This window comes from Pinus tabuliformis, chromosome J (genome assembly GCF_031772625.1).
Source record: "Pinus tabuliformis cultivar Carrire ecotype Pingquan chromosome J, CPIR1, whole genome shotgun sequence".
NCBI lineage: Eukaryota > Viridiplantae > Streptophyta > Pinopsida > Pinales > Pinaceae > Pinus > Pinus tabuliformis.
In genome coordinates this window covers 348,038,288-348,062,493 of record NC_142295.1, presented here as the reverse complement: position 1 = coordinate 348,062,493, position 24,206 = coordinate 348,038,288, and the positions used below count along the sequence as shown (strand labels likewise).

Genomic DNA, 24,206 nt, shown 5'->3' with positions numbered 1-24,206 from the left:
GAGGGCTCTTGACGCTCCCACAACATGACATGCCAGCGTCCAAGGACTATTTTTCTCATTGTTGTGCCAGTGTCCCTGGGATTTGAGCCACTTTTTCAGGCCTAGAGCACATGTCACTGCCTAGAATTAAATGACACCTTCAAAACAAAAAGATAATAAGGTAATGATGATACAAATGCAATTATTTGAACAAAGGCTTGACTGGACCCTTACTAGCCATGACAAGCATTTCGTCAAACATATCACAATATGTAATCTACACGTGTAAACAATAGATTTAAACATAGGGGTCTCATATTTATTTGAGAATCGCTAAGAAGCATTGTTCCCTTATATCATTAGTCGCAATATCATCTATTAGGTCATAGATACGTTGTTCCTGCATTTACAAATCAAAACATGAGGAGATACATACATCATCATTGTCATAATACATGGTTATAACAAGCATACTAACAACAAAATTATCAAGGATACATCAGCGATAGAATCAACATATAAATTAGTATATTTACACATAAGATATCAAGGGAAGAACCTATTATTAATGAATGCAAAAGCCAACCCGGTATGGGACTACCATGTTCCACCCAACCATAGATTGGCTAAGCCAAACCTCTCTTCAGCCAATCACCCCTTGTGTCATATTCCAAGCATGAATGTAGGACTCAAACCAAAAGAACCAGCCAGGGCATTCTGAGACTAAACCACCTCCCCCTCATCAATAGAAACTAGTCTCTACCGCAATCCACACTAGATCACTAGGCCAAAATAATTAACATGTAATAACAGGCTTTACCATTATCTCCACTAGATCACTAGGCTAAAACAAGCATGAATGCCACTGGATTTTTCCACCTACACAGTGAGGAATTTTCCCATCTCCTAGTCTCTCAGGCTTTATCACAATCCATAGTCTGATTTAAGGATCAGTATGCCCTAAATCGAGACACCACCCTCTAGGCTTTATCATATATCATGCCATTCAATAGCATGAATTCCTAGGCCTAATCAAGGGAAACCACCTCTAGGATTTATCATATATCCCACCATTAACCGGTCAAGGATTCCTAGGCCCACCGAAGCACACAATACCTAGCTTTACTACAACCCATAGTCTAGTTCAGGGGTCACTAGGCTAGTGGCTTTACCGCAATCCATAGTCTGATTCAGGGATCATTAGGCCATGTGTTCTTTCTTTCGGAGATCCACCTCACTCAACTTCGAATCCATCTGACAATCCAGCTTAACCAACATGAAAATCTCGTCACACCATAACTATCCGAAAATGGAAAGGCTAGGTTGAAAACACTATCACACCTAGCAAAACCCATGCCATAACAACAAAGAACCACATGCAATACCATGCATCAAAATCTAGCAAGGAAATCACAAATGCAAATCGATACCTGCAAAGAATCCTGTTGTAGCTGCTTGATCCTATTCTTCCTTGCTTGCTCCTTCCTTCCTCTTGCCTTCTTTGCTTTTCTTGATCTAATGCCAAAGTGATCCAAGAAAACTCCAAGTGTCCAAGTGTGAGAGAGAGAATAATGAGAGAGCTCCACCAAAACCTGTCAAAAGCTTGCCAATTGATCCTTAGAAGTATTTTTATCAATGAGGCCTCTATTTTCTTCTTTTTCCGTTATTTCCCTTCAATTTCCTCCTCACATGCAACCTGTGACCTTTCACCTTCCTTTTCTCCTAGTTTCCATTATTTTCATAAATAAATGTGTCAAAAATGTCATTTTGCCTTTCCAAATCCTTTGCCATTGCCTTTGCCAATTTCCTTAGCCATGATAACCAAAATGAACACCCACTAAGATGTTTTTCCCACCTTTCAGCCTAGAATACATGCTCCATGACCATGGTCTTATATATTTTTACATGGATTTTTAACCAAGGTTGTTACATAACCCTCCCCCTTGGGAGAACACCATCCTCGGTGTTCAATGACACCTATAACCAGCAAGACCGCTGAAAACAAAACATACTTCCCATGAAGCTTTATAACATAGCTCGTTGCAGTATTTACAATGACCATCTGCTAAAACATGACAAACATACCGTTTACTAGAGCTTTATAACACAACTCATTACGGTCTTTGCAATAATAACCACATATACACACATATGCATTTACTTCACCCAGCAAATAAAATGATACAATGCATGAATCCGTAACAAGGGAATCCAAAGGCTCACGCCTCCACCCTCAAAGTAATACCAGGATTCACTTCCTTCCCAGGAAGTCCATAATACATTGCAAGGTCAAATATGCATCCAATGTCTAGCGCTACAATCCTGCGCCACTTGTCCTCTTAGTGAACAATTGTCGGCTAATTGTTCAAGGGTGCACTCCCAATGTGCATCTGATTCCATCTGGAAATGCTAATGATCTAAACAAATCCATCCCCGACCTTCCCTTCTTTGATACACAATCCCTCGGGCAATCCGGTCACCCCTTCTGTGTAGTCACTCACCTTCCAAGTTCCTTGATATCCCCTATCCCGGGCAATCCATCCCTTGGAAAGGATTCCTCACATCGAAAGATCAAACAACTAAGGCATATACTGGCCTCAAAACCATCATACCGGTCATAGCATGCTCATGGCAATTAATGGACATTATTGGTTACCAGTGTCCCACAATGGCCCTGCTCATGAAGTGCTTTACCAACATACTACTACCTGTTCCATTTTCTTTCACTTATGCTACTAATTCTTGTCGTCAATTTTGACCACCCAACTGAGCATTTCATGCTTTCCTATACCGAGCACATAATTTCTACTGGATTCAAAATAAATTGAGATAACTTCAAATCATACTTCATTGGTGGCCCATCAATAAGGTACACTTGCAATTCTATTCGCTTTCTGTCACAACAAGTCAAACTAGCATCTTTGACCAAATCATCATGTATAAACATATCACATCAGATTAGCTCAAAATACAACCATCATAAATCACATGTAACCATCATAAACCAAAATCATAGATCATATGTAATCACCATAAACCAGAAGCATAATTCATATGCATAATAAAATTGAAATAAAATACTGATATTTATCCTTTAATCATCCCTTAGCTTCTACCTTTGTTCTTTAAGTACACACACCGAATTGGTTGCCACACCCAACAAACACCCAATATCTTCTCCTCAACCATGTGCACATACACATAGTGTGCATCACACACATACAACCACACACGACATACAACACCATGCAATACATGCACCTACACCTGACATAGAACACATACACCTACACCCAATGTACACACAACACAAATACGTACATAGAGTACAACACAATGAATACATATGTTGTGATACCACGACTACACAGTGCACATACATAGTATCGCTTGCTTGTAACACATGTAGGACATACGCACAATACCACATGTACACCAATACCATATGTACAACATGTACACAAGACCACCTGCACAACATCACATGTACATGGTGCCACTTGCACAACGCGTACACAACGTCACATGTACACCGCACCACTTGTACAACATGTACACAATACCACATGTACACAATATCACATGCATGACACCACATGTACACAACACCACCTGCACACAACACTATATGTACAACATGTACACAACACCACATGCACATTCATGTGCACAACATCATATGTACATAGTACCATATGCACAACGTGCACATAACACCATATGTATAGAGCATTGCATATACAACATGTACATGACATCATCTATACCTAGCACTTCATATGTAATATTTGCACAACACTATCTGTACCACCCTTTACATAACATTGCATAAACAACATGTACACACCCTATATATACACAACATCGCATGTGCACAACATCACAGATCCAACATGTACAACGTATACCACATATGTACAACAGTAGTACCACACATCTAAACCACACTATCTCTACCAAGAAACCTTGCTTTCGGTGTCTTATCCATGCTTGTCCCAACATGCCGCAGACCACACTGCTTTCATTTCGCTGAGGTATCCCTCAAAGTTACCTGTCATAACATAAGCATAGGCATAATACAAGCACATAATATCAATTCATATCCACATGATACTGACCTCGTATTTTTGTCGTGACTACTCTCCCCACTTGATTCCCACAAGACCAAGAACCTCGTCATGCCATTCACCTGCATAAGCAATCATTCCTCCACAAGAATAATCCATATCAACCATGTCGAATGGTGACATAGATACATGGATACATACATATACATAAACATTAGCATAAAACAAAACATCATCATAATCATGATCATAACATAATTACTAGATAGCATAAAGTCAAAGTTAAGAAAACTTCTTTTATCTGTATACACCATGCACAACATTGAGAAAAATCGTTCCCAACATAGCCAAGGTATCTGACGCCTCAGATCCATTTACTTCACCTTTCTTGTTACCTTTCTCATGATTGCACTGCCATTATCCATTTACATCAATAGAGGAACCAATCCAACCGATTGTCATATTCTTACCCTCAACTTCCCTTACTCATGCACTGAGCTTCATTCAGGTCTTACATTACCTGCTAGGTTTCATTCAACTCTCCCTGAGCTCCAATAACTTTCCTCTTTCCCAACCAATTCCCAAGACTCTTAAAATATAAAAGGCAATACCAAGAAGCAAACAAGAGAAAACCAATAACAATACGACACCACAAATAAAGTGGTATGGCCATACACCAGATATAAACAAAGCCGCAATCAAGCACAACAAATCACGAAAGACCAAAAGCACAAGACTAGCAACAAACACCATGATTCAATCCCCATGGTTCCCAAAGCTTCCAAGGGAAATCCAAGTTGAGCCTTCTTCATGATTTCACAACAATCTCTTTTCCATGCAATCCCTTGCATCATATTGCCATAAACACATAACTGTCAGTGCATAAATAAACATAACAATACACTAATTACCTTATCATGTTGTGCCAAGCACGTTGCCTTGTAACCGAACACATCTATGCTATGTCTCAAGGGACTCTAATTCCCTTGAAATATCTAGCTATAATTAGACACCAATTGTTATACCTGTCAAATAAATGTCCATGAATATAGCACATAGCCACATAATGTCAGACGAAATCAAGTTTAAAAAGACTTCCTATATGCAAAGGACTCATTCGTTTGGAATTGCGATTTCCAAACACAGCCAAAGGAATTCTCACCCAATTCCTTTCTTTTACCTTTACCTTACTACAATTGAGTCTTACTACGTACTGTCACATCGCCCAATGGATAGTTATATAAACAAATCAACTATTACCGTGTTATACTATTGCCAAACATGTTACCCTGCAATTGCTCACACATGTTAACCACAGTTTCCAAATATCAAGACAATCATATCTATCAATTTGAAATCAACCTTTACCAAGACTAACAATCATGTCATAATCCATAGCCAACTCATAGTCATTGGACATAATGTTGCAACTATCACCTATTACACTCAAGTACATGTCAGCTATCTCAACACATATGTGTGAGTGATACCATCTTAAAATGAGATTATTTCTTGATGCAACCTTAATATATCTTAGGGAAGGTTATCTTATCTGCACAATCAATTTAGTTAGCATGGTATAACTTCACAACACATCAACTCAACACAGATAATATCATGATATCCATAACAGTAATTAACTAACATGTTCACATCATAAGCTCATAAACATTTGTCGTTCATGCATAACAATCACATATGTACGGTCTGTCTAGATTAGTACAGCACACTATCACAAATAAGTCGACTCGTACCTGAATACCATAACCATAATCATCTGCATAGATCAATCCAGGTTAGCATAATACGTGTAACATCAAGATCTTCAATGCAATGGACATAACCATCATGCATACGACCATAATGCATACAACAATAGGTTACTATCGTTCATAACTATATGACACATGTGCATATGACTACACTGATCAACTAGCATTTATCATACATGTAACCATAACAACAATAAAATGGCAAGTATATAAGAAACCCTAATTCTTACAACAACCATTAACCACATACCTACATGCCCACCATACAAACCTGTATGACGATCTGCTCTTACCCTGAAGTTGAGTGCTGCAATCTTGCTCTGGTGATCTACATCTCCTGCTCTATTTTAGCCAACACATCAACATCATAATAATCAATAACATCATGATGACCTAAAATGCACACAATGACCTCATAATGCATGTTTGACCTACTATACATGCATAACTATAACCATGAAAATGCATGCATAATAACATATGGACACTGACATGCATGAAAAATGCATATAAAACTGACATGCGTTCATGACTAAAACATCCCAACAATAACACCATCAACCTTCACATGGCAACATCACTACAACCATGATCAACACCATGCAAATGCAACAAGCACATGGTCTTACAACACAAGAACCACATATGCAACTGGCATGAATGCATGACCAACACACCATCCATCCAGTCTGAGGGGTGAACCATGCTCTGATACCACTCTATAACACCCTCCTCCCACACTTACCCAAGTAACCGGCCAACCAGGGTAAACATGTGACAAGAGGCTACTATGATGGGATTCAACCTCCAACGTGACCTTAAGGAAGTGGAATCGATGGAAACACAACATATATACCTTCCACACCAGCATGAGGATTCCTAGGAACCATCCCAACCTTTCCGGCAATCAGCCCCTGGGCCCCACTGAGTTTTTAGACCAATTAACCCCCAGACACTCCCATGATATGGGCATGCCTGTGTTCAAAGGTCTTTGGACGCTCCTAGAACATGGCATGCTAGCTTCCAGGGACTGCTTTTCTCAGTGTTGTGCCAGTGTCCCCGAGATTTGAGCCACTTTTTCAAGCCTAGAGCCTAGGTCACTGCCCATAATTAAATGACACCTTCAGAACAAAAATATAACAAGGTAATGATGATACAAATGCAATTACTTGAACAAGGGCTTAACTGGACCCCTACTAGCCATGACAATCATTTCGTCAAACACAACACAAATATGTAATCTACATGTGTAAACAACAGGTTTAAGCATAAGGGTCTCATATTTATCTGAGAATCGCTAAGAAGCATTGTTCCCTTACCTTAGTTGTATTATCATCTATTAGGTCATATATACATTGTTCATTCATTTACAAATCAAAACATGAGGAGAGTTATACATCATCATTGTCATAATACATGCTTATAGCCAACATACTAACAACATAAATATCAAGGATACATCATCCATAGAATCCACATATAAACCAATATATTTATACATAAGATATCAAGGGAAGAACATCTTATTAATGAATGCAAAATCTAACCCGGTATGGGACTACCACGTTCCACCCGACCATCAATTGGCTGAGCCAAATCACCTCCGTGCCATATTCCAAGCATAAATATGGGACTCAAATCTCTCTTCAGCCAATCACCTCCGTGCCATATTCCAAGCATAAATATGGGACTCAAACCAAAAGAACCAACCAGGGCATCCGAGGCTAAACCACCCCACCCTCATCAATAGAAACCAAGCTTTACCGCAATCCACACCGAATCACTAGGCCAAAACAATGAATGTAATAACAGACTTTACCATGATCTCCACCAGATCACTAGGGAAAAACAAGCATGGATTTCATCGGATTTATCCACCTACACTGTGAGGAATTTTCCCATCTCCTAGTCTCTTAGGCTTTATCGCAATCCACAATCTGATCTAGGGATCACTAGGCCCTAAACCAAGACACCACCCTCTAGGATTTACAGTATATCCTACCATTTACCAACAAGTATTCGTAGGCCTAATCAAGGGCAACCACCTATAGGATTTACAGTATATCCCATCATTAACCGATCAAGGATTCCTAGGCCCATTGGGGCACACAATACCTGGCTTTACCGCAACCCATAGTCTAGTTCAGGGGTCACTAGGCCAGTGGCTTTACCACAATCCACAGTCTGATTCAGGGATCACTAGGCCATGTGTTCTTTCTTTCGGAGATCCACCTCACTCAGCTTCGAATCCATCTAGTAATCCAACTCAGCTAAAACATGAGAACCCCATCACACCATGGCTATCTGGAAATGGAAAGGCGAGGCTGAAAACACTGTCGCACCTAGCAAAACCCATGCCATAACATCAAAGAACCACATGCAATACCATGCATGCCAAATCTAGCAAGGAAATCACACATGCAAATGTATACCTGCAAAGAATCCTATTGTAGCTGCTTGATCATGTTCTTCCTTGCTTTCTCCTTCCTTCCTCTTGCTTTCTTTGCATTTCTTGATCCAATGCCAACGTGCTCCAAGAAAAGTTTAAGCGTCCAAGAGTGTGTGAGAGAGAGAATAATGAGAGAGCTCCACTAAAACCTGTCAAAAGGTTGCCAATTGATCCTCATAAGCCTTTTTATCAATGAGGCCTCTATTTTCTTAATTTTCCATTATTTCCCTTCAATTTTCTCCTCACATGCAACTGTGACCTTTCACCTTCATTTTCTACTAATTTCCATTATTTTCATAAATAAATGTGCCAAAAATGCCATTTTGCCTTTCCAAATCCTTTGCCACTTCCTTTGCCAATTTCCTTAACCATAATAACCGAAATGAACACCCACTAGGATGTTTTGCCCATGATTCAACTTGGAATACGTGTCCCATGACCGTGGTCTTATATATTTTTACTTGGATTTTTAACTAGGGCTGTTACATGTCTAAGGCAAATCTTTATGTGATACATGAACATATTGAGGCACCGTTATTTATGAAGAACACAAGCTACAAGAAGAGTATTATCTCTGCGAAGATTGCGAGCTCAAGTTGGATTGTTATCTTTGTGAAACACAAGTTGCAGAGAGGGTCTATAACTTTGTGATGCACGATGCAGGAAGGGTCTATATCTCTTTGAAATGCGAGTTGTAGGAAGGGTCATTATCTTTGTGGAATGCAAGCCATCTAAGACGCCCTATCTTTGTGAGACATGGCATCTAAGGTGTTACACAGTAATTTGTCACTATCTTCACTCCAGTCTTCCTACTGTGTCATGTGTCCAAGTCAAACATGCTCATATTAGACAAATTCTCTCTGATGTTGCCAAATGACCCACTTTTCCTAAGTTAGCTGCGTGATCGCATCTGTTGGCTAAGTAAACGCGCTGAAGGGCGCTCCTAAACAGTCCAGAACCGCTATCATTGTGGAAGTACACCTAATTCCCGCGATGGTCCGATTTTATGTGCCAGCGCGAGGTTGCTTGTAATCTTCAACGATGACTTGACTAGCTACGTTATTCAATAGCGATGTCAGCATGGAAGATCAGTTATGTACCCGTGATGATCAAGATTGGGCGAAGTTGTTCCAACAGTCGGCCTTCCAGATGACTCCAGACCTGGTTGTTGGCATAGTTTGTATCGCCCTCCTTTCTCTGGCATGGTTGTTCCGTCATTTGTGCTACCTTCCTTGGAGATAAGCTCACTCTTCCACCTTTCATGGAGACTCCTTCTCCTATTTAAACTCTCACCATTGCTATGCATTGCTAGTTTTTGGGATAGTTGTTGATAGTTGGCTAGTGGAGCAATGTTGTTAGTGTTTGTGAGTTTGCTAGATAGCTAGTGTGAGTGTGACAAGTGTGGGATTGTTGATAGCTTGTGGAAGGTTGTGAAGTGCCCTTAATCTTGTGTAAAACTTGTGAGTGAGAGAGACTTGTATGTTGGGAGATCCATCTTCAAAGAGTGCATGCTCGAGGAACATGCTGGCTGGATCCCTCTGAGAAGGCTTGTGATGTCAAGACTTTGGTTGTAAGCTTACTATTATTTCATTATTAATGCAATCAATTATGTTTTCCTATGTCTTGTATGTAATGTACTTGATAGCTCATGACTTTTTGACTTTGTGAGTAAATAGATCATTGTTGTTCCGGTTACGTGCTTTGTTGTATTTCCTTTGCATTGTTTCAGGTTAATTACTCATTAGGAGAAGGAAGCAGAAGCTGGCGCAGTGCAACGGAACTCCATCGACCACCGGTTGAGGTAGGCCTCCAACTATCACTGTTTAAGGAAAGCTATTGTTGATCTGTCCTTGTTTGTGACTAGACCCACTCTAGGGCTAGAGGGGTTGCCTTTGTCCGCAGAGGGAACACTTTCCTGCATCACAAATTAGTGACTCCACTGGGGAGTTTTGGCCTTTGTTCATTTACTCTTGTCTTGACTTTTTGATTTGGTCTCTTTTGAAGTTTTGGGGGATTAGTTACCGGTCTTCTGAGTTTCCTGGCCTCATCTAAGAAATGCCCTTATTTGATTAAAGATTTGAATGTTTTTGATTTGGGAGTTTTGCTTTGCCTATTATTGTTTTGAACATCATCGCGGATTTAAATTTAACAGTAGCGCTGTCATCGCGTCCACCCTTTTGTAATATCCTGTTCATCGTGTGACTACGCCTAACAGTCACGACAGTTCTGAAAATCGGACCATTGCGGGAAAGTCGTGTACTTCTGCGCTGACATCGCTCTGTTGCTGCGGCGTGTTCTTTATCAGCGCTTGTTGCTTGTGTATTACCCGCTCTGATTGCTGTAGAATTGATTTTCTCAATTCCGCCTCTTGAGTCCATCAGTCCTACTGGTCCCTTGTTGTTCTCACTTGTTTGATGACTTGTTTTTCACTGTTTATAGGTTGAGGCACTTTCTTAGTCATCTGAACAACCTAGGCCATCTAAGAAAGGTCCTCCAAAATGGCTCACAAAGACACTTGAAAGTGTTAATCTTTACGAGGTTGGAAAGACATGAATGAGAAGTTCTACTAGACAGAATGGAGGTGATGTAGATGATTCTACTTTAGTTGTTGATATGGATGTTTCTTATGACTATGAATTAAATTTGCCTATTGATTTCGAACCAACTTCCTTTAAAGAAGTCGCTTCTCATGATGGATGGAAAGAAGCAATGCATAAAGAGTATGATGCTCTAATAAAGAATGGAACTTGGAAGCTAGTGGACCCTCCATTTGGAACCAAACTGATTGGTTGCAAGTGGTCTTCAAGAACAAGTATAAATCAAATGGCTCACTGACAAGCACAAAACAAAGGCCATGGAAAAAGTTTTTGCACAAAAAGGAGGGGCCGATTATGAGGATACTTTTGCCGCCATAACAAAATGGTCTACCATCCAAACTCTCTTTGCCTTGGTAGCTCATAATGGATAGAAAGTCCATCAAATGGATGTAAAAATTGTCTTCTTGAATAGAGATTTGAAAGAAAATGTTTTTATGTCTCAACCAAAAGGATTTGTTGTGAAGAGATAAGAGCACAAAGTATGTAAGCTTATCAAATCCTTGTATGGCATCAAACAAGCACCGCGAGACTGGTATGAGAAATTCACCGAGCATATTCTGAAACTAAATTTCAAACACTATGATCTTGATGATGCAACTTTATTTATCAAGAAATTTGGCAAAATTGTTGTCTATCTTGTGGTGTATATAGATGATCTACTCATGACACAGAACAATGAGGAAAGGATTTGAGATAACATATTTGGTATATGTTCACTACTATTTGGGTATTGAAGTAACCCAAACATTAGAAATTTATATTTCTCTCTCAAAGAAAGTGCATTGGAGATTTGTTGAACAAATTTGGCATGGTTGAATGCAATCCTATGTCCACTCTAATGGAACAAAATTTAAATCTCACATCTAAAGAAGCAAATGAATTTGAGGATGCAACTAAGCACATACAACTCGTAGGAAGCCTTAACTACCTCACTAATACCAAACCAAAGATTTCATTTGTTATTGGAATCATTTCCAAGTTTATGGAAAAATTTTGCGAGGGTCATTGGTCTATTGCAAAAAGAGGAGTTCTAAGTTACTTGAAGGGAACTCAAGACTTTGGACTCAAATATACACAAGTGGATGACTTCAACTTGATTGGATACTCTGATTCAGACTTTGATGGAGATAAAGAAAACAAAGTCTCTACTTTAGGGTATGTTACGAGTTTTGGAATGAGACAATGTCTCCTGGAGGCCATGGAAATAATCAGTTCCAACAGATTCCACATTAGAGGACAAATATGTGGCAATTGCAGAAGCAACCCAGGAGATTGTGTGGCTCAGGAAAACTCTTGAAGATTTGTATGAGAAACAAGTGCATTCTACTCCTCTTCCGATTGACAATACTTCTGCAATAAAATTGGCCAAGAATCCAAAGTTCCATGATCGAATTAAGCATATCAATGCAAAGTATCATTTGATTCGACATCATGTTGGGGCCAAGACCATTCACCTATGCCATTGTTCCCCAAATGAGTAGACTGCAGACATCTTCACCAAAGCGCTTGTAAGAGAAAAGTTTGAAAGATCCATAATGATGCTTGGACTTACAAACACCCCCTTCAGATTAAGGGAGGGAATGTTGACACCTAATCCTCTGGGATTGGGCAAATATTGTAAATATGCCAATACAAAATAAGAAGATGAAAAGACCTTGGAATGTGAATCCCAAAGGTCTCTCTCTCATATGTTGACACCTAATCCTCTGGGATTGGGCAAACATTGTAAATATGCAAATACAAAATAAAAAAATGAAAAGACCTTGGAATGTGAATCCCAAAGGTCTCTCTCTCATGTGTTTATATTAATGCCCTTCTCAATAGAAAAACACAATGCTTACAATCTATAATGGGTAAATATAATTGTAAATGGTGTAAAAGTAGTAGGTTACATGTTTTCAACATTTTCCTTTGTATTGGGAGGGAACCCAACCATAATGAAAGGAATGCGAAGGAATCAGTTCAACAATTTGTTGACAATTTTTTTCTAACATTGTGTGTTTGGACACTGCCTTAGTTTGTTGTAACTAACTCCAATTGAAGATCAACTCAGGTTGGACATTCAAGAGAACGATTAACATTGTAGTCCTTTATAAATCACAAGATAAGAGTGTTCTCTTATGTGTAAGGACCCACCCTTATGCAAGATCATCTATATGGTGGGTACATGTAATTGTAAATGATGTAAAAGCAAGGGTGCTCTTCTATGTATGAGGATACACCCTTCTTTAGTTCATCTCTAGTGGGTACATGTAATTGTAAATGAGGTAAAGGTGCATGTAAATGCATCTAGATTAGGGCATCACGAAAGACACATGAAAGAATTGCATCACATAAGAATACAACAATGACAATATTTTGTAATTCACAGTGTGTTGTTTAAATAACTACCTTAATTTATTGCAAATAACTCAAATGGTAAATCGTTTTAAATTAGACATGTAATTAGAACAATTCTAGTTACAAAAGCATTGTAAGAGTGTTGTTATCTTTACTCGCTAAAAATGTTCAACAAAAAATATAAAGAAAGACCAATACAAAAAAACACATTCTAGAAAGTGCACATACATCCTTAACTTCAAAGAAACATTCTCTAACTGAAAACTCACAACTTGTCAAGAAAATTGCATCAATCTTGAAGCCAAGCTCATAAGCTTTCAAGAAAGGTAGAGATGGCACAACATGGACAAAAGATCCACCCAAATTAGGGCCACAAAGAAGACCTAGAAACACAAAGCTCGCAAGGTTCCCACCACAAGCCAAAACTAAATTTTTTCAAAAAGTCACGAGAAAGAACACCGACCGTCGATAAGAAACGATCCAACGCGCGAGAACGAATCCCGCTTTGAATAGTCAATCCGTGGGAGGATAGGCGGGCCACTCCCGACCGTCGGATCAACTGCATGGCGGAAAAATGAGCCGTTGACCCGCCGGCTCAACCGGGGGACGGTGATCGTCTCTACTTACCCTCGTCTGCCCCCCTGTATATATGAGCAGCGATAACAACCCATTTTCTACCATCCGAACGGTTATTTTCTTGATATTTGTCTTCCCGCTTTTGATTTTGTCTGCCAAGATCTCGATTTTGCTTTTGTTAGCGTCTCTTTTTTTTACAGGTCTCGAAGAATTCGGTGCTATCAACAATGGCTTCAGCTGAGACAACTGCCGAGCCTGTAGCTAACAATGTTGTAAAGGAAAAGAAGCCGAGGGCTTCCAAGGGATCGAAACCGCCACCTTCTCATCCTACATATCTCCAGGTATTTATTGCTAGCTCCCTGAATTTTCTTCTGGATTTAAATTTTGAACGCAGGGATCTAATTTCTTTTCGATTTCTTGGCAGATGATCACGGAAGCGATCACTTCTTTGAAGGAGAGGACCGGGTCAAGCCAGTATGCCATCGCAGGTTATATCGGGAAGAAGTACCAGTCCCAACTGCCTGCGAATTTCAAGAAGGTGCTAGCAGTTCAGCTGAGAAATCTTGCCAAATCTGGCAAGCTTACAAAGGTCAAGAATTCCTTCAAGCTTTCTGAGGAGCTGAAGAAGCCTGCGAAGCCGAAGGCCGCCAAGCCTGTGAAGCCTAAAGCCCCGGCCAAGAAGCCCGCAGCTAAGCCCAAGGTAGCGGCTAAGAAGGCTCCCAAGACCGCTAAACCTGCCGCCAAAATAGCCAAGGCTCCAAAGGTCGCTAAGCCGAAGCCTGCAGCGGCTCCCAAGAAGGTGGAGAAGGCGGCAGCACCGGCTAAGAAGCCAGCGCCTGCTAAAAAGGCTGCCCCGCCTGCGAAGAAGCCAGCCCCCGCCAAGAAGCCTGCTCCTGCTAAGAAGCCGGCCAAACCTGTAAAGAAGGCCGTTACCCCGAAGCCCAAGAAAGCGGCGCCTGCTGCAAAGAAGGCCAAGAAATGAGATCGGGCGGTTATTTTTCTAACTGTAAACTAGTCTGACACTTTGACATTTTGCATGGCCTGTTGTGGCCATAGGTGTCTATACTCGTTATTATTATGATTATTGTTATTGTTACAGGGTTGATTAATGGTTTTGTGTAAGTAGAAGGCTTGTGGTTTTTGTTGTAATTTTAACATTCATCCTTGTGAAGGAGGATATTTGTAGGCCATGGATTTTTAAACATGGAATTCCTGAAATATATTGTGTTCAACTTGTTCTTGTCCATAGTAGGTTATACATCTGTGGGTATTGGCGTTTGTGATGAGTGCCCTAATGGCCATTGCAATCACTTGATTGCAGGGTTTGAAAGCCCTGAAATGTGGTCGAGTGTCATATGTTTGTGATAAGTTGAAAACATGAATTGTGGAGTGTGGTGTTATGCGTTGAAATTATGTGGTTCGGTGTCATATGTTTGTGGTAAGTGAAAAATGAGTTGTGGATAATATGTTATGTTTTGTGGTTGGAAGTATAGTGGATCTCAAATTTAAGTTGGAATATATGAGTGGTTAGGTAATGCTATAAAATAATATATCATTCAAGTTTTGTTAATTATATTTGATAATTGCAACAATAACTGTTTGGATTGAAAGGGGTGTTTTAAATGGTAAGATAGTGACTTAACTGTTTGGATTGAAAGGGGTGTTTTAAATGATAAGATAGTGACTTGGGCTTTTGTTGTTAAGATGGATATTTAATTTTTTAATTTTTGTTAAGATGCATGATTAATTTTTGTAAGTGTTTTTAAAGTTTCCTTTGAAAGGAAGGCACGTTTTCATTTATTACCTTTTGAGAATATGTTTGTTTTTATGTAAAGTTGTGTGGTTTTTGATTGGATGTATGGTATTAGTTGGGAAAGGGTATTGTTTTGAGGAAATGGTTTGAAATATATTTCAAATGATAATTAAAAATGGAATATCTCTAAATATATTTCAAATGATAATTAAGAATGGAGTGGGTTGAAATATATTGAAATAGATAAAAGTAGGAATATGCTTTCTTGTGAAGTGATTTTATTTATTTTTATATTTTATTTTATTGTTTAGTTTCTCAAAAAAAAAAAGAAATTGATTTAAAACAGTAAAACAGGTAGCTTAAAAAATTGTGTCTTAGATAAAAAAGTATGTTAAGGTGATTCCTAGATAAATTAGATTCAAATAATTAGTCAACTTAGGAATAGTTAATAATTAGAAATTATTCAATAATTAGTCAACTTATGAATAGTTAGAAATTATTTCTTTGTAAAGTAACTTGGGAAGGGCATTGTTTTGAATTGTTTTGAGAAAGTGGCTTGAAACCATAATTAAAAATGGAATAACTTGAAAAAATGGAATAACTTGAAATATATTTCAAATGACACTTAAAAATGGAATGCCTTGAAATGTATTAAGATAGGTAAAGGTAAGAATATGATTTCTTGTGAAGTTATGATTCTTGTTTCAAAAAAAAAGAAAGAATATGATTTGACTGTAAAATAGGTAGCTTAGAAAATTTGTATTTTAGAGAGAAAAAATAGGTTAAGGTGATTCTCAAATTTTAATTTAATTAATTAATTTATTTTAATTTTAATATAATAATAATAATTATATTATGTTATTTATTGTTGGTTCAAAAAGCAAATTGAAATCAAATTTGGTTTAAAATATTATAAGGGAAATGAAGTACTTTGCTAATTTTATGATGTTATATTTGTTACTTTGGTACTTATTATTCTGATATTTGTGTTTTTTTTTTTAAAGCTTGGTAGGGCTACATCTTTATCATGTCCAACTTTTCACTCTATTGGTGGATAGCATAAGATTTGAACCCCAAGACTTCTAGTTTGGTGATGCTTTATTTCCACTCAAACTTTTGGTTTGGTGAGATTTCTATAGTTATTGTCAATTGAACCATTTTAATTAAACTTTGATATATATATATATATATATATATATATATATATATATATATATTATTTTTAAATAATAATAATAATAATAATTTTATTTATTGCTTAAAATTTTTGAGGTGAACTGGTTTAAAATATTAAAAGTGAAATTGAGTATTTTGCTAATTTATGGTGTTGTTTTGGTTACTTTGGTAATTGTAATGCTATGTTGATATATTTATTTATTTATTTCTGGTTAAAGAAGAAATTGAGATCAAAATTTGTTTAAATATTAAAAGTGTGTACTTTGCTAATTTATGATGTTGTTTACTTTGGTACTTGTAATGCTACATTGATACTTGCTTCATTGTTTGTAACTTCTAAGGTAATTTATTGGAAACACATTTGAAAGTGTTTTACTTTAATTAAATTTGAAAACTATATTAAATTATTTTTCCTCTATTTTTCAATTTTGTGGAAAGTTATTTGAAAGTAAATTCAAAAGAAATTGAAAATAAAAATAACAAATTGAAAATTAAATTAAGATTCTTATTTTTTATTTTTATAATTTTTTTAAAGAGTTATTATTAAATTGTGATTATGAAAATAACCAAAACTACAGTTATTATTAAATATGAATTTAATAATTATAATTGTGTATTAAAGAATATCATAATTTGCAATGTTTGTAATTGAAAATGAACTAAAAAAATATTTGCTTAACCTAGACTTTTTTTAATATGTAGTATAGGTATAATGCACAGTAAATTTTCTCCCTCAAGGGAGGGATTTAAGGGGGTCTACATTTGTTTTAGTTATTGTTACCTTTATGTAAGGTAAGGTACCTTTATCCGATTTAAGGGGGTCTACATTTGTTTTAATTACTGTTACCTTTGTGTAAGGTAAGGTACCATTATCCAATATTTAATTTGTAAGGTAGGGTACATTTATCCGATATTTAATGTGTAATACGCAACCTTTTCTTTTTCTTGAAGCAAGAAATTGCGTGTTAAAGATATATGCATTTATTAAAGGTTGGGTTTGGACTAAGATATATATATATATAATAAATATATGATATATAATAAGTTAAATGAGCTAATTTGGGTGATTAGACCCAATAATTTAATTTGGTATCTATATATATATATATATATTTTAACATAATTGTTTTTTGTTAAATTAATTTTTGTTCATTTATTTGTTGTTAATGTAATGTATTAATGTTTTTTTAATAAACACGTGGTTAATTTGCATGAGATATCTCATTTTAGCTTTGTGGGTTGATAGGGAGGTTGGTTTCTAATAGTTACAAGTTTCAAATTTTGTGAACTTTATGTGAATATATTTGTGAGTTGATTTGGTAACAATAACTTTAATCTTTGGGTTGAGAGGGAAGTGTTTTTTGTTTGTTTATTTGCTAGGTTAATCTTTTGTTTAATGTTTATTTGTTAAATCTATTTTAATAATCTTGGGGAAAAATTATATATTAATAATTATTTATAGATTTATAAATTTTTTTAATAAATGTTACATTTTGAAAATGATATAAAATTACATTTTGGAGATACGCACTTTTAAGTGTATTTTTTGGTTCTTATTTAATTATTTGGAGTTAGTGATATATTAATAATTATTTATAGATTTATAATTTTTAATAAATGTTGCATTTTGAAAATGATATAAAATTACATTTTAGAGATATACACTTTTAAATATATTCTCTTTAGTTATTTTTTAATTATTTACATTTGGTGTTAATATTAGCTTTTGCACATTTTTCTTTACATTGTTTTCTATGTGTTTCAATATAAGTGGAGAAGGGCTCTCCACTTCTTTATTTTTGGTATTTGATAATGTGTGTTGTCTCAACATTTAATAATATATACAAAAATAAAAAGTATGTGAAAACACCAATTTGTAGATTTTGTTTGGATTTAATTATTGATTTGGTCCATATTAATGTTTGTGGTAGTATGTGCATGCATTGCCATCTTTGTGCTATGAAATTTGCCATGTTCCTTGTTCTATTACCAATCTAGCTTTGGAGAGTTTGTTTTTCAAGTTTTTTTAACATGTATAAAGGTTTGTTATGATTTTGTAGAGATCAAAGCTATGGGTCTTAGTTTGGAATAATTTTTTAGTATTCAATGTAAATGTCAAAGTGTGTGAAGAGTTATGAAAATAGTCATTGATGTCTTGAGAGGTTGAGTTAAGTGGATCTAGGATTATGTTTCAATCAAAAGTTCATAAGTAAGGTCATGTTGTTATGTTTAAACTAGAAGCTCATGAGTGAAGTCATGTTATGTTTTTGCATAATGTGCACATATTTGTAGGGTCCCTTAGGTTAGTTAGATTGTCAAATCATGAGCATTCATTTCAAAGTTGCAATCATCACTTTTGAAGCCTACATTTAGCCACCTTGGGAGTTCAAATGCATGGTTAGCCTCAAGAATTTCCATAGAGCCTTCATTTTTTCCATTGGAAGTTTGCTATATGGTAATTGGAGGTTGTTGCTCAAAGAAGGGGGGGGGGGGAGGGGGTGGCTCGATTGCTATGCTTTTTTATAGGTGTTGTGCTTTTTTATAAGTGTTGTGCTTTTGATTGATGTCTTGCGAGGTTGAGTTAAGTGGATCTAGGATTATTGAAGAAAATTATTTGAATTTGTTTTAATATGCACTTGGGGATCCATGCTAAGGACATCCAATGGACAAGGATGGCTTCTAAAGCCACCTTAGACTCCAACTTTTTAATCTTTTCTCCACCTTGGCTATGAGCCAAAGCTTATCCTCTTGTAACAATTTGGCTTTAGGTGATATACCATATACTTTAAGCCATCTCCTAATTGCTCTATATTATAATGAAAGAGTTGGACTAATGCTACTCCTCCCCTTTGTCTAAATTATGAAGGGAGATGGTGAACTTTTTTTTGTTTACGACCATTCTAGTGGCATTTCTAAAGAGTATAAGGATCTCCATTAGTTTGTTTATGACTCTTGGGGATCCATTACATAAAAATAGGACATTGTTAACAAAAAGTAAATGTCGATAACAAGGTTTGGGAGACGAGCGTACCATGGAATTCTCCCCATCTCTTGGTTTCAACGATAAGATGGCTCAACCCTTTTGCCACCATTAAGAATAGGATGGGAGAGAGGGGGCACCCTTTATGCAATCCTTTATTTGCATGGAAGAAAGGGGACATAGATCCATTAATTAGGATTGCAAATGAGATTGTTTGTAGACAATGCATCACTGAGGCAATGAAGTCCAGATTAAAGTCGATGTGGGTTAGCAAAAAATTGATGTATAGCTAGTTGATCTTGTCATATGCTTTCGATAAGTCAAGCCTAATTATAAATCCTTTTAGATTCTATATTTTTATGTTGTGAAGTCCTTCCTATGCCACCCCTATCGCTTGGCAAGAAGCCACATTGTTCCTTTGAGATTGATTTTAAAAGAATGGGCTTTAGTTTGATGGCTATTACTTTGTATATGCAATTGCATAATGATATGGGGTGGAAGTCCTCAAGGGACTTCGGAGAATCTATTTTTGGAATGATATCTATGAATGTGGAATTGAAGGAAAGTCCTCCCCCCCCATTTGGATTCTTCAATAACTGCTAGTAGGTCTTTCACAATAATGTCGATTAGATCCAGAAAAAAATTCCAAAGTCCATTTGTATGGGCTTGGAATTTTGTTTTTTTTGGAAGGTGTGTACTTTTTTTAGCTCTTCCTATGAAGCCTCTTCCATTAAGGCTATGTTTTCCACTTCACCCACAAATTTGGGAAACAACTGCGCTATTCTTATAACTTCTGCAATGGAGGTCCATTTTGCTTCATGAAAAAGGCTCTGAAAGTGATTCTTTTCGAGATTTTCTAGGCCTATAAAATGTGAGACCTCTTGTCCTTCTGGGTTTTGCAGACTTCAGATAGTGTTGTAGGCCTTCTATCCCTTAGCATATCCCTGTAAATATTTTGGGTTTTATCCCCATGTTCCAACCATATAATCCTGCTTTTTAACTACCACTCTGCCTCCTTTTCTTCTAATATCAATTGTCTCCTTGTTTCCAGTCTCAGGAGGCTTCTCTTGTATCGACAATTGTGAACCCATTTCCATTGTGTTCAGTAGGGACCTAGATATGCCTCTTCGTCTTGACTAATTCCTATTCCAATTCAATCTTCTTTTTATTTTCCCACTCCTTTGTACCTTGTTCGATAGATTTTAGGTCAACTTCAAATTGTCTAGCAATTGAGTGTTCTTCCTGTGGATCAAAATCCTTCCAATGGTGATTGACTAGTGTGAGGAATTCAAATTCTTTAAGCCATGATGAGTTCTTTTTAAAGGGTCTCCATGGCTTTGGCTTTGGCTTTGGATTTGTCCCCTTCAGTTCCAAGAAGATTGAGGAGTGATCAAATTCTCCATCACTCCCTATCCATTGTTTGATTAGATTGAACCATTCCATTAGGGCCTTTACAAGTATGAATGGATCTATCCACTTGGCCACCTTGTCTTCTCCTACGTGTCGGTTCCTCCAAGTTTGTGAGAGATTGGCAGGTTTCACATCCACCAATATGTGCCTTTCCAACTTATTTGAGAAGTATTCTGCTAAAGCATTTTGCCTAACCCTGGGGCCCCAAGACTCAAAGACTCCTAAAGATATTCAAATCCTCTATGATGAGTGGATTTGAGGCCACTATGGATTTTGAAAAGAGGGAGTCCTAGAATTTCGTCATGTTTAATGAAGGCCCATATATGTTCAAGAGGGTAAGGGGAAACCCTAGCTCTTCAGAGAATAGCTCTAAGCCGTGGCTTGAGTCTATACTCTAGGAGTTTTTGACTTGGATGGGCTTGTAGTTCCATCCTCCTGCCAGTGCTCCCGAGTGACCTCTCGCATCAAGACCAACGAAACACCATCCATCAAAAACATACTTTAAGCATGGTACTATTTGGTCTCCTTCCCACAAGGTTTCTTGAAGAAAAATGACATTAGGTTTATTATTATCTACTAATCTCCTAAGGGCATACCTTTTCTTGGGTCGGGGGGAGGGGGGGGGGGGGGTGGCGCGGTGCATAATGAACCCCTACAATTGAAAGCGAGAAATTTCATTTTGTAACCCATCCCAGGTTTGGCATTGCTCTAAGCGCCCCTTGAATTGATTGTTGTTTACCTGCAACAAGGTCCACTTGTGCTTTTTATTTAGCTTTTGTTAGGAGTGATTGGGGGGGGGGGGGGGGGCGCATAATGAACCCCTACAATTGAAAGCGAGAAATTTCATTTTGTAACCCATTCCGGGGTTGGCATTGCTCTAAGTGCCCCTTGAATTGATTGTTGTTTACCTGCAACAGGGTCTACTTGTGCTTTTTATTTAGCTTTTGTTAGGAGTGATTTGTTGCCCCTTCCCCTACCTTCTTGTGAACTAAGGGTGAGTTTTCCCATCCCCCCCACAACATCATTTTGAGGATGCACCAAATGAGACCGAAGGTTGTACAAAATTCCCCCTTCCTTTTAGTTTTATGAGGAATCCTTTGTTATTGAGACCACCAGTGAGGCGTGTTGACTCTCCCCTTGAGGGCATGGTCATGTGGTCGCTGAGGGTGTGTATGAAAAAGGGCGAGGGAGGGTAGACTGGATAAAGAAAAAAGATTCAGAAATTCCCATGCTTTCCCAATATTTGGTTCATGAGTAAAATGGGAAATGGGAGATGAGATGGGAGCCATATGAGTACCTTCTTTTTGTCCCTTTGTTGAGTCCTCAGACAAGATTGCTGGAGCATCCATCGCTTACAGGGTTGGGAAGGATCTCTATTGCTGGGATGGAGAGACTGCCAAAGATCGGTTGGCTGGGTCTTTATTTTCCTGAGTTGCGACCTTTGCCATAGAACTTGTCGACCCAATGATCCAAATGGATCTTAGAAAACCCTCTAAGTCTTCTAAAGATCAAAACTATTGCAAAAGAAGAACTCTTAGAAATGGTGGATAACACTATCGGGAGTGAAAAAACAAAAAGAAATTACAAAAAAATAGAGTATTGGTGGTTTAAACAACTTTGCACAGGAGCTGTCGGATCTGGCCGATCAACGGTCTAGATACGATCGGCATATCGCAATCGGCGAAGGTAGGAAAAGGCTATCGGAGGCGACCATATAAATGTTGCGATAGCGATCAACGGGGTCAACGAGGATCGTTGATCAAGCGTGCAGATCGATGGCCCATGTTAACCCGCCATATCGCATCAACAGATTACAAGGGAGCGCTTACAACGGCCCGGGGACTATGTGATGTGCGATTGCGATATATATCGCATCGCAATATTGCGTCGGAGCATTACAAAGGAGCGGGGCCGATAACAAACGTGACTTGCAATAGCCAGACCCGAGATCCGGAAAACAACATTTTCCTGTGTATTTCACATTTCTGCTAAAATGAATGAAATACAAAGGAAATGTGTCGATGCAATGAAACCGAACCCGAAAGGGTTTATTAATGTAGTTGTATATTATTTCAAGTCCGATATGAGCCATTTTGCGGGATTTTCAATGTTTTAATGTATTTTCCAAAGACAAAGGGAAACCCCGAAACAAGCGGGATTTCGGGCGGGTCATAGGTGGTAAGTGGTTTTGATAGGGCTTCGCCCGATCCCATCCACTGAACGACACGTGGTGTCAGAAAATTGCCTTTCGGGCGGGTAATCTCTGTACGCTTTCACCGCTCGAAGTGAATCTCAGCCGTTAGATCAAGACCACTCAAAGCAACAGTGGAGATGCGATCACGATATAAAGGCGGACCCAATAGAAATATAGTGTGGATTTATGAATATATGAAGTCCGATGAACAATGATTTGACAGATTTTTCTTGTGTTTTACAATGTTTCTTTGTGTAAACATAAAACGCTATTTTTGGGGATTTCAAAGGCTGATGGTCCCTTCCGTTGTAGAACAGGTGGCCACCTTCCTTGAAGATGTTATGCCATGATTGCTAATGCTCAGAAGGGGATTCGAACGGACAGACGCTGGGAGTTAGAGAGTCCGAGAAGGAGAAACGAACAGACAACGCCGATTGGCTTTAAAGCCACAAACTGACAGAGACAAAGAAGAAGCAGTGCTAAGACAGAGCAAAGACAGAGACAGAGAGTGAGAGAACGAGTCTGTGTACTCAAAGAGGCTTGAGGGATTCAAGCAAACTCCTACTGTTTGTATCTGCGCGTGGAGACTCAATTTGAGCTCACATTTTGTAAAACTCTGCTCTTGAAGACATAATAGAGAGCTCACCACTGAAGGCTAGACCAGGAGACATAGCCCAAGAGTTTTTGGTGAGCTCCAGATTAAACTTGCTGTGTTTATGTGTGTTTGTCGATTATGCTTCTCTAACTGCTCAATTGTCTACATTATTCGCAATATTATTGATCCGTTGAACTAAATAATATAGGCTAATCCATGCATGACTCTGTAATACCTTAAAAGTAATCTAAGTTCATATTCTCAAATCAAGTGGTATCAGAGATTTAGGTTTGCTAAGGTTAGACAAGCTTGTGCTGG

At 37.8% G+C, this 24,206-nt stretch overlaps 1 protein-coding gene across 1 annotated transcript; it reads left to right on the top strand.

Moving 5' to 3' along the window:
* Positions 1-13,866: 13,866 nt before the first annotated feature.
* Positions 13,867-15,026, top strand: LOC149227186 (uncharacterized). Its single transcript, XM_089377703.1, has 2 exons — positions 13,867-14,121; positions 14,205-15,026. The coding sequence occupies exons 1-2, from the start codon at positions 14,008-14,010 to the stop codon at positions 14,760-14,762; spliced, it is 672 nt and encodes a 223-aa protein (XP_089233829.1). The 5' UTR covers positions 13,867-14,007; the 3' UTR covers positions 14,763-15,026.
* The last annotated feature ends 9,180 nt before the right edge of the window (positions 15,027-24,206 follow it).